The sequence below is a fragment of the Urocitellus parryii genome, chromosome 12 (genome assembly GCF_045843805.1).
Source record: "Urocitellus parryii isolate mUroPar1 chromosome 12, mUroPar1.hap1, whole genome shotgun sequence".
NCBI lineage: Eukaryota > Metazoa > Chordata > Mammalia > Rodentia > Sciuridae > Urocitellus > Urocitellus parryii.
The window spans coordinates 92,440,563-92,452,549 of NC_135542.1; the positions used below are offsets into that span (position 1 = coordinate 92,440,563).

Consider the following 11,987-nt stretch of genomic DNA (forward strand, 5'->3'; position numbering starts at 1 on the left):
GCTATAACTATAGAGTTCATTTCTATTCTAGTTCTGCACAGTCTTTCAAGCAGGTTGGAAATGATTAAACCATCAGGAAAATATGGTTCCAACAATAATCATCCTTGCAATGCTCCAAAGGACCCGAACTCCTGAGATCATGGAAAGTGCACCCTAAGTTTGAAAGGGATACAATGGCCTTCATTAAGGGAAATAGGCTCCCCAATGATAGGACCTGCTAAAATTGTTTTCCTAGAACTAACAAATCTGTTAATCTTCACCTTTATTATAATAGCCTTTCTTATCCCTGTTCTTAATTGTGTACAAAAAAACATTTTCTTAATGAGGTGACCTGTCTGGCTCAAGCCCTCTCCAGAATACAGTCCAAATTTCTGAAACCACAAAAGGAGGACTGTGCCTGAGCCCCAAGTCTACTCCCACATATACTCTTCTTAAGCCTCAACCACAAGAGAACCCATGTTCTTTTCCAGAACTCTGAGAGAAGGGGTCCTCCTTCTTCACCGTTTCTCACCAAGAAGCAACCAGATCTGAAATCATTGCCACTATTCATTATGACTTTTCAGAGTCTGGAATAAAACATATGCAAATGACAACCCAAAAACAGTGTGGCCTAGGAAGAGGGACGGAGGGAAAACCAGAACATTGATAACATTGATCCTTTCCCAATACTTTTTTTCCCAGTGACATAAAAATCCCTGGGAAGGAAGCAAACATCACTCAGTGACAAGAAATCCCTGGAAAAGGGCAAGAATTGGTCCTTTCCCAATATATCCATTCTCAGGGATAGGACAATGCACCCTCCATTTTGGCCCTATGAAAACACTGCCAATAAAAACAAATTTCTAGTTTTTGCAACCTTTTTCCTGAATGCCCACGTCCTGTTAAAGCCTTCAATGGGTAAGTTACCTCCCAGTGTGTAACCTATATAAACCCAGACCAGCAGCCATTTCTAACCAAAAAGTCTGCCCATCTGATGCCTGACTCCATAGCTGAATAAAGGCTTTGCTGAATTCATGAGGTCTGCACCCGTCTCCATCATCTCCATCTCCTTAACCTATAGTTGCTGGGGATACCCTTGATTCCTAAGAGAACATAAGGAATAATCTGGCTTACAGATACTCACTGTATGTTCTTAGTCTCACATTACATGCCAGTATTATAGAAGCAAGCTATCTGAGGTATGCAACTGAGATAAAAAGAAAAAATATATACCCTGAAAAAGTTCTTAGTCTCACATTACATGCCAGTATTATAAAAGCAAGCTATCTGAGGTATGCAACTGAGATAAAAAGAAAAAATATATACCCTGAAAAAGTTGACATACTCCAAGCCATATCTTTATACCACCAAACATTTCACAATCCCTCTTAGCTAAGAATTATCCCACACACAACCAGCAAAAAGATATATATATATATATATATATATATATATATATATATATATATATTCCATAATTAGCAGTGTAAGAGATGGGAAAAATAGGCCTGTAAATGCAATATTTATCTTTATTTATGAGCAATTTTTTCTATATATGCGCTTGATTTCCTGTGGGTTCTTGACATTGTGAATCACACTATCTACTCACTGTCTCTAAGGAAGTCCAAAAGTTAAATAAAGGTCCATTGACAACTAACAGAATATTATTTTTTTAAAAAACACACGACTATAATCCCAGCAGCTTGGGAGACTGAGGCAGGAAGATCGCAAGTTCAAAGCATACATCAGCAATGGCAAGGTGCTAAGCAACTCAGGGAGACCATGTCTCTAATAAAACATAAAATAGGGCTGGTGATGTGGCTCAGTGGTAGAGTTCAATCCCTGGTAAACCCCCACCACCACAAAAAAAAAAAAGGTTACCACCAAGAAAAATGAATAAATCCCAGTTGTACTCCCCCAAACCAGCTCAGTACTCATATATATATATTATTACCAATTCAGTCCTGACTGACTTTATCACATTACAAGAGAAAGTGGTGAAACTAACACTCTCCAGGGGATCAAAAGCAAAAGCAATTTAGATGAAGTTGTGCTGAACAGACACACCTCTTACTTGGGTGCACAGCATAACCACAATGCTTTTTCCACAAGCCTCTCTTTGCATGTCTACACAAATCCATCAGGCTCTAAGCAACATAGTGAGACCCTGTCTCTAAAGAAAAATAAAAAGGGCTGGGGATGTGAGGTAATGGGAAAGTGTCCCTGGTTTAAATTCCAAGGACCCGTCCACTCAGCAAAAAAAAAAAAAAAAAAAAAAAAAAAATTAATTGCCTCTTTTATTAACACAAAATGAGACCTCAATGAGTTAACTTGTTTCTAACAAAAAGTTAAAATTTAAAAGTCCATGTTACCCTCTCCTTTATTTATGTTATCCATACTTTTTTATGTTCTCTTAATGTTCTAACTTTTCTCCTGGCCTGCCACCCAAACATGCAAGACAAAGAATGTGAGAAGCCCAAGATTCTATAGTGGCTGTTTGCATGGGGGAGGAAGTCACAGTAACTGCCACACTGGATCCTCTTACATGAGAAGAGAGAGAGGATCCTCAGTGCCTCTCACATATGAAAGAGGCTGATGGCACAAAGTCTACATGGCCAAGGAGCTGTCCTCAGGGAGTTATAAGTTAAAGGAGTACAACAAAACTCCAGAGAGGGAAATTTTACAGGCAACTAAGTCTTCCACCTCTCTAGAGTTTCTGCTATTGTTCAGAGTTCATTTTTCAAAGAATCAACTCACAGAAAAAAAGACCCCTGCTTCTGCAAGTTAAAATAAAGTAATATCAATGTGTACAAGAATGCAGACTCAAGGCTTGTCCATGAAAAAATGTCTACAATGAAGAGGGATGGGGGAAGGAGAGCAGAAGAGAGTTACCAGTCTAACCTGGCCCAGCCCAGGCCAAAGAAAACAGGGATCTAGGAGAAACTAAAGAGAATCTTGGGCCACATCATTCCCCAGAGAATGCACTCAAGGAACTTCCCCCTAGGGCTGGGATTGTGGCTCAGTGGTAGAATGTTAGCCAAGCACTCGTGAGGCACTGGACTTGACCCATGAATAAAATAAAAGTATTGGGTCCATCTACAAATAGGGAAAAAAAAAACAACTTTTTAACCCCTTTCTGAATCCTTGAATACTGCAGTAACTTCAATAATCAAATCAACTTCTGTGGTTCCAGAACCACTATACTTGCTCAACCTAGATGTCTCTTTCTTCCATCTCCAGGGATATTAACTGCATATGTTAATAAAGTAATGTATTATTATTACCTCTTATAGTGTGAAACATAATTTATAACATATTCATAATATTTTAATGAACATTTAAGAGGAACACAGAGATGATATCCCTAACACAAGAGCCTGGGGGAGGGGAGCCATGGGGTGAGCCCATTATGTCCCTCCTGCAGGGCTCACCTACCAGAACTGAGCCATTTAGTTTCTATTATAACTTTCCTGTCACTTTCTCCACCCAATCAACTCTCTTGTCATTTTCCCCACCCAATCCCACCTTCTCCTTCGGAGTCTGACCACTCTATTGGCTACTTCATACCTTTAAACGGCCAGGTTTGTGACATCATTCTCCCACCAAACCTACTGCCACCTGCTAGAATCTTAGGCTTGCCATGTAGTTGTAAACAAATTTGAATCATCGCAAGTGACCAGTGACCAGTGACCAGTAACCAGTCATTAGTGTGGCCAGTAAACAGTGACCAGTGAACTCCATACTGGGAAACATGCATTCTCTAGCCTCAGCCACCCACGCATCCTCTAGGGTGATCTCCTCATCCTTTGTATCTACAATTGATGTGACCTCTTCTCTGACCATGTCAGGTGAGTAAAGAAACTTTTTAAAGCTTTTTATTAGACTTTTTACCTGCCTCAATTTACTAATGGAGTCAAAAGAGCTAAGAATAATAGGGGAAAGGATGGAACTAGAAATCTGGACACCTAATTTCATTTGGAATTTGACATGTACTAGGTATAGAACTGGACTATCTTACTCTCTCACAAAATCTGTTTCCTGATTTGCTACATGAGGATAACAGATTGCCCATGTTCTGGTCCCTTACTTTTCTTGCATCTTGAGGGGCGTGTTTATAGAGAATGAAATCCGATTTCATGGTTGTGTTGTTTCAACTGAAAGAGACAAAACCTAGGCAGGGTGGAAACCAAGAGGTTTCCTCTGTAACAGTTTCCCTTCAAAAAGATTTCTACTTCAGTATTTCAAATTTAGTGCCGTTCATAAAAGGGACATTCACATATTTGGGAGTTTTCTGTTTCAACTAGGTGAAAAGAGAAATAGGGAGAGAGGAGCAGGAGGACAGGGCTGTAAGGAGGCAGATGTTCTTGGGAAAGCAAGTTTGTGACTGTTTAAGCACACGGCAATAGGAACTCGGCGGAGGAAGAAAATATAAAAATAAAGGAGAAGAAAATGTTAGAAAAATAGAGATGAAGAGAATGATGTTGTTGAGAAAAAAAGAGGTTGGTTGGGATGGATGTGGAAGAAAAGCAAAGATTTTATTTAAACCAACAGACAGCATAGAGTGAATGTTCCCAGAGGCTGGTTTAGAGAATGTTTAGATTAACAGACCAGCAAGGAAACTAAGACTTGAATGAGGGTATCACTGGGGTAAGCAGGTTATCAGAAAAGTCACACTTGGCTGTTAGAGTTCTTCTATGATCGCTTTCAACACAGATGATGTTGACAGTTTGAACATGAACATTTTAGAAGTATGTTTTAGAAATGATTCTTCCTCCAAACATGCCAAGGAAAGTGGTTCTAGACAGAGCTGGGGAAATGGCAATTTCCGTGTCCTATTTTGTTCTGATTTTTAAACTACAGTGATTTCTAAAACATGTTTTGTCCAAACCTGCATCAGAAGGACACATTCCTTTGTGTGATATAAGCTGTCAAGGTGAAGCTGTTTTCCATCTTTACAACAGTTTTTTTTTTTTTTTCTAAAACAGACAATATACAAATGGTCATTGATGATTTCTAAATCTAAGAACCGAAAGAAAGAACTGTATAAGAATAAAAATTCAAGCTCACATCTCTAATTCCAAGTTTATTTAAATAACTATGTGAAGACGTTTTGTTTTGTCTACATTTCAAATAATTGTTTGGGGCTGGGGTGTAAGGTAGCTCAAACATTTTTGTATTAATATAAATGGGAGAAGAAAATGTCAGAATAAAAGACAAAAATTGTTTTAAATTTGTTATTTTATTATACTGTGATGGTTTTCTCAGACTTTAGGGACAAGACTTTTCTCTAAATGTGATAATAAACCAGGCTTCTATGATTTTGTTAAAGCATTTTTTCTGTTTTTTGAATAATCAAAAGGATTATCAGAAAATGTGTTTATATTAATTGAAATATCTACCTAGTGGAATTAATGTCTTTTATTTGGTGTTGGTAATCCTTAGAGGAAGAGAAACAAGAACAGTAATGACTTTACACTTATTGGTTTTTTCTCTAGTATGTACAAAATTTCTTTCATCCTTCCTTCTGTCCTCATTCCCTTCTTCTTTCCCTCACTCCCTCCATTTCTCTCTCCTTCCCTCCCTGCCTTGCTCCTTATGCCTTCCTTCCTTCCTCTCATTCATTCTTTCTTTCTTATTTTCTTCTCTTCTTTCCAGTTCTGAGGATTGAACACAGGGTCTCATGAATGCTAGGCAAGCATGCTACACAAGCTATATCTCCAGGATATTTTATTTCTTTTCTCAGATAGGATCTTGCTGAATTGCCCAGAGTGGCTTTGAATTCCTGGTTTCCTGCAATCCCACTGCCTCAGGCTCCCGGGTGCTGGGACCAGAGGCCCACCACAGCATGCCCAGATTCATCATGGGTTTTGGCTTTAGTTTTCGCTTCTCCACGTGGCTACCCATCTGTTCACCCTACTTAAATTTGTGTTCACTTTACTTCAAATTTGTGTTCACTTTACTTAAAATTACACACATTTTTAGTATAGTTTCTCTGTCTATATGTACAGCTTGAGAATGCATTCAAACTCACCTTCAATTATGAGCTTTGTTTTGATTAAGAGTATTCACTAAAATCAAAGAGAAACATTCACTTTCATAATATTGTATGCATGATAACAGAACTCATTTCTTAGCAAATTTCATATACACTCACTTTTGCTCATATCCATATGTTCATTACTACGTAGTCATTCCTTTTAGTTCTGAGCTGTGTTTGACTTTTGCTTCTATCTTTACAGAACATACTGTAACTCCCTCCAAATGAAACTTTTTGTAATACCTATTTATCAGTTGTAGCTCAAGACAATACTTTTATTTTATTTATTTTTACATGGTGCTCAGGATTGAACCCAGGGCCTCGCATGTTTCAATTTCTTTCAAGAAGCATTTCTTGAGAAACTGAATTTCAGGTAGTCATTTTCATGTAGGATCAGCAGTTAGGCTGAAAGAGGGCAAAGAATGACGCTTAAATTATCATTTGGATGGTCAAACTGAACTCTAGGAAATATCATGTGACCTGGACAAACAAAAGGAGATACTAAAGATCACTGTGGTGATATCAGTACGATTTTCTATGAACAGGGAAAAACAAATTTCTGTATCTCCAGATTTCTGGTCTTTGGAACAAGAGTCCTGGCCAGGGAGAAAGTTTCCATAATCTGTTGCGGATTCTGAAAAAGTCAGTCTCACTTCCCTGACCCTTGGTGTACTCATTTGCTAACTGGTAATGTTGGGGTTTTCTCTGAGTTCGAAAATACTTCAGTTCTAGGGCCAATTCAGGAGTCAATACTAGTGCAGGCTCAAAGGAAAGGTAGGACAGGTAGAAGGATGCTTATAGGGAACAATGTGTGAAGCAGACCACTTGGGACTTCTGTGCCCAATTTGAGAGAAAAGGCAGGTAATCAGAAGAGTACTTGCAGCCATCCTAAATGGAGTGATTTGGGGTCTCTCAATGATTATTGAAATCAGGGCCCTCCTGATTACTACAACAGTAAGATGTCATTGTTTCTTGACTATTGTAAGAATCTGCCTGTCTCATCAATATTTTCACCACCCTCTTCTTCCTACAGAAAATTTCCAAAATTCTTCTTTACATGGAAATGCTGATTCTCTGCAGCTCTCTCTTCCTGTGGTGACCAATGCAGCTTCCCTGACAGGAAGTGTCTGCAACTTCTCCAGAGCCTCTGCTCCAGCTGCCACTTCAGCATGGTTACTGCCCTCAACCTGTGGCACCTCCTTCCAGCCACTCATGGGCAGTGCCTCCCTTTATCAACATGCTAGCACAGCCATGGTGTCTGGGGTTACTGGCCGGAACCAGACTCCCATGGCACCTGCCCCCTGTCCAAGTATCTCTGAGTGGTATATCCCAGGAAGTGCTGAAAAGAGCTCATCTTCACTCAGGGACTTTAATCTGACTGTCAGGTTAAGGCAGATTACAGCAGATTCTTCCCTATCTATGGCATTCCAGGATGACAAAACTTCCGAAGCCAATGTCATGATCCCTGGGTATCCACTACTATCGGGTAGGCTTGTCCAGGTGACACTACCTCAGATTCCAAATCAAGGACATTGCCTCTCACTACCCCACCAAGAAGGAAGCCAGGTCTACTACTATGATCAAAGCTCTCTGGGGACTCTGCTCTCTGGAGAACATTGGCCCTGCCTGCAATCCTATGGCTCTGTGCCATATGCAGGAAGTAGTGCCGCTGCCCCTCAACCAGAAATGGTGACAGTGCTAAAGGAAGTTCAGCCCACAAATGCCCTACCATCAGTCCCTACACCTGTGACCTACTACTCTGTGTCCACTCAGAGTATAGAAGGAACAAATTTTCAAGGTGAGTACAAACAGCAAAAAGGGGAAGGAATAAGATTACCATTCGAATGGAGGGTCCAGTTTTCAGCTGGTAATTGTGCGTCCACACATCCCTAGAATTCAAGTGCTGAGATTTTAACCACAATCTTGTTCAGCAGTCCCCATTTTCAGACTCTGTAAGAGAAGCATGCAGCACAGCATAATGGCCACCCATGCATTTAAGAGACCTCTAGGAGCACACGGAAGGAAGCGGCTGTTCACTATTTTTGCACTCAGTCCAGCTGCACAACCACACTATAAATATATTTCCCTAATTGTACTTTGGTTTAGAAAAATACATCAACACATATCAGGGTGTGACAGTTTAATTGTCCCTTAATTGACTGCAGGATTTAACCTCTGTATGTAGAGATGCTGCCCAAAGCAGGAGTCCAAAACCCACGACCATTCACATTGATCTCATGAGCAACAGCTCCACCCTCTCCTAGTTCATGGTGTTAAGTGTTCTTACATTCTGGGGAGAGTGGAGAGAATTGAGAGGCCCCTATATGAGAACGAGAGACTTCATGAAAGAGTTTTTCTGGGTTTCCCACAGAGGAGACAAGTGCTCTACCAGAAACCCATGCTGCCATGGTGATGAACCAGCCCAAAAGTAAGACTTCAAGGGATCACCTGTAACTAATATGCAACTCTTAACAGATATCTGTCAGTGGTCCTTTAAAAGAGCTAATAGAAATGCTTTCTCCACAGTTGGTGGTTTCCCTGAATAGTGTGTAGCTGGGAAGGGGGAGCATCCTACTTACCATCGTCCTTGATTCCTTTGCAGGGATGGAAACTTCCCTAGGGATGGAGGCTTCCTTGGGATTGCAACCTCCAAGTCAGACATTTTGTCTTCCACAGCCTCCAGAATTCTCATACATCTGCAATAACAGAAAAAGCCAAATAAGTGAGAAAAACTCACAAACTGAACTTGGGGACATTTCCACAATCACTCCAGTCCAGAGTTCCACTGATTTCTTGGCATTGCCCCCAAATCAAAGCCAGAAACAAACAGAGATTAAGAATTTGTGTGAGATTAACAACATGCTCACAGAGCCGCTGGATGCCTACCAAATTGCCATGGAGAACCAGGATCCTCCACTACTCCCTTTAGACATCCCAGAAATCCACCGGCTTCTGGCCTCCGTTGGTCCTCTGGACCAAGAGGAGAAGCCACATTCTGAAAATACCCTTCTAGAAAGGAGTAGCTTGAGTCTTGAGGACCAAGGCACACTTGAAAATGGGACTGAATTTAGCAGTTGTTTTGGAGACCTCACTGCACTGCTGGGGGATATTCAACTTCCTGAGCTTTTCGATTCCTTGAAAGACCTTGACCAAGCTGAGAGTCCCACAATAACAAATTCCAATGACACCAGATCCATCATGGTGAATCAGGGGCAGGAAATCACAAGTGCCTTAAAGGGTCCTAGTGATCCAGTGAGGAACAAAAAACATAAAGCCTCAGAGTCTCCTCATGGAACTCCTCAGGCCAAAATGCAGCTAAGGGACCTAGAGGGTGCATTAGGAGGAGAAGTTGCTCACAGGGATACAGACAGCAGTAGGGCCAATGTGCACACAGCCAAGCACTCTAACAGCAAAGCTCAGGAAGCTGCATCCAGCAGGAACAGCAAGGCTAAGGGCCATGGGCAGGAAAAGACCAAGAGAACCAGGGAAAAAAATTCCAAGAAAGCCGAGGAGAGGAAGCAGCCAGGCAACAGAGTCCAGGCGGAAGAGAAGACAACTGTGCCCAAACTAATGCGGAAGAGGAACCAACCTGAGCTTTGCCAGGAGTCCTTTAAAAAGCCTCGGAGCTGTCTCGGCATGCACATGGTGGAGTCGGTGCAGGTTTTCCACGCACTGGGGAAGAAGAATGACAAGAAAACTGGGCTCTCTTCCTCCCGGGCCCCGGGAAACTCAGGCAGTACCCAAGACCCCCGTACATGCCCAGCTATGAAACCAAGGCTGGTGGTTAAGGGTCCTGAGAAATCACAAGTCAAAGCCCAGAATCCAGATATCAGTGCTGAAGGAGAGGGTCCCGCTCCATCCATTTATGAGCCTCCACCACCTGGGAAGGTCAAATTGGTACCTTTGCCTTTTCTGACCCAGGAGAAACCTCCACCTCGACCAGTAATCAATAGGAGGCCACAGTCTCTGACCTCACGGAGACCCCCTGGGGCTTACCCTGCCCAGCCTGGCCCTGCTAGCTCAGCTCAACCCATGGCAGTCAACACATCCCAACCAGCTACTGCCAACCCATCTTGGATTCGTCCTGCCAAGCCAGCTCACCCCGTTTTGACTCATGCCATTCAGTCACGTGTGAGCGCTTCTACCCAGCCTAGTGTCCCTTGGTCTGCTGCTTCTGGGCCTGCACCCTACAAAACATCATCTTGTACTTCTCTTCATTGGCAACCCATTCCCAGGGTTGGGACCAAGCCCCAGTCACAACCGCCCAAGCCTCAAAACCAATATCTCCTCCAAGACTTTGCCTTACAACCAATTCCATGGAGGAAACCCAATGTTGCTGGGCAAGTAGTATCAACTCCCATCACCAAACAGCAGAGGCCAGAGCGGGAAGCCATGAAGAAGAAGGCTCAACAAGAGCGTGAGAATGCTGCCAAGTACACTGCTTTGGGGAGAGTGCAGTGTTTCATTGAGAGGGAAAGAGAGATGGAGATTTCTCGCTTCTATGGCTACACAATGTAAGAGCTGCTAAGATCAGTGGTGCCACTTAGGGACCAAATAGTTTTCCACATGTATATAGATAGAGTGATACACATTTATTTATTCTCAGATGCTTTCAACGTTTAATAAACTTATACAAAGAAATGTAATATTATTCACTAATACATAATAAAGAGGCCTTCTGGTACCACTGAGAATTGTTAGAAAATAAAGAGGCCTTTCGGTACTACAAGGGTACCAAATAGTGTTCTCATATACACATAGATAGATACATGAGAATTTATTCATAGTTGAAAAGGTAGTATAGTTTAATAAAGAAATGCTATAGTATTGATTAGAGGGTAAGTAATAAAGAGGCTTTATATTGCCATTTGAATATCAAATAGTTTTATACGTATATATACAGAGAGGTACATAGATACAAAAGTGTTCACTTATATATTTTTAAGACTTAATATACTTGAATAAAGAAATGTAATAGTATTGTTTGAGAGATAAGTAATAAAGATGCTTCCTGGTACTGCTTGGGCATCACATAGTTTTCCACATGTGTAGATATAAATTTTATAAATATGTAGATACAAAGATACAAATGTATTCACTCTAATATATTTTTAAAGTTTAGTCAAATTGAAGGAAGAAATTCCATAGAATTGGTTAATAGATAATAAAGAGGCCTTGTGTTACCACTGGGCTATCAAACATTTGTCCTCATAGACATATGAATATGTACTCATTCCAATATACTTTTAAAACTTAATAAAATTGAATAAAGAAATGTAATGGAATTGATTAATAGATAATAAACAGGAATTTTGAGTTTGAATGGCTGTTAAATGTGGTTTATTTTGGTAGCGGTGTGGATCACAGCCTACATGAGAAGAAAGGAACTCAAATTTGGCCAGGATAATAGAAGTAAAGGCTAGGAATGGGGGAAAGAGGAAGGCATGTCATCCAGCACTAGGAAGGCAAAAAGAAGACAGATGTATGGGTTTACTGGAAGAATCAGGAATTGGCAAAATGGCTGACCAATAACACAATGTTTGAAACGAGGGTTAAAATGATAAAATGTCAAGCAAGTTGAAAATGATAGGAGACGGGTTCAGGTTGACCAGAAGAAATGCAAAAATCAAACAAAAAACTCTCATGGAGAATGGCTGAGTTTTGGTATACCTGAATGGCATTTTCAAAAATAAGATTCAGGGCACATCCCCACCATGATTGGGTCACTTAAGATCCTAGCTGGGAAAGGTGAATACAAAACACGGGGAATCTACCAGGGGTGTTACAGGGTTCTCAGTTACCCTGAGGGAAGCTGATAACTGGGACTTGGCCAAGTGAACTCAGCAGCATGAGGCCCACCCAGAACATGGCCTGGAATAAATCACCATTGACTCAACACCCATGCACCAGGGCAGCAGAGAGGCACTACTTGAATGAACCTTTACACACAAGGCCAGTACCACTCTGACAC

The 11,987-nt window shown here is 41.2% G+C and overlaps 1 protein-coding gene across 1 annotated transcript; it reads left to right on the plus strand.

The window, feature by feature from the left end:
* Positions 1-3,730: 3,730 nt before the first annotated feature.
* On the plus strand, positions 3,731-10,534 carry LOC144249754 (uncharacterized protein C2orf78-like). Its single transcript, XM_077791924.1, has 3 exons — positions 3,731-3,827; positions 7,050-7,814; positions 8,619-10,534. The coding sequence occupies exons 1-3, from the start codon at positions 3,731-3,733 to the stop codon at positions 10,532-10,534; spliced, it is 2,778 nt and encodes a 925-aa protein (XP_077648050.1).
* Positions 10,535-11,987: the final 1,453 nt, after the last annotated feature.

What these genes read in the sequence shown, in the direction of transcription:
- LOC144249754 (XM_077791924.1), top strand. Translation starts at nt 3,731, where the DNA reads ATGCATTCTCTAGCCTCAGCCACCCACGCATCCTCTAGGGTGATCTCC. An exon ending in CTCTTCTCTGACCATGTCAG is followed by an intron (nt 3,828 to 7,049) that starts GTGAGTAAAGAA and finishes TTCTTCCTACAG; the next exon opens with AAAATTTCCAAAATTCTTCT. An exon ending in AGAAGGAACAAATTTTCAAG is followed by an intron (nt 7,815 to 8,618) that starts GTGAGTACAAAC and finishes ATTCCTTTGCAG; the next exon opens with GGATGGAAACTTCCCTAGGG.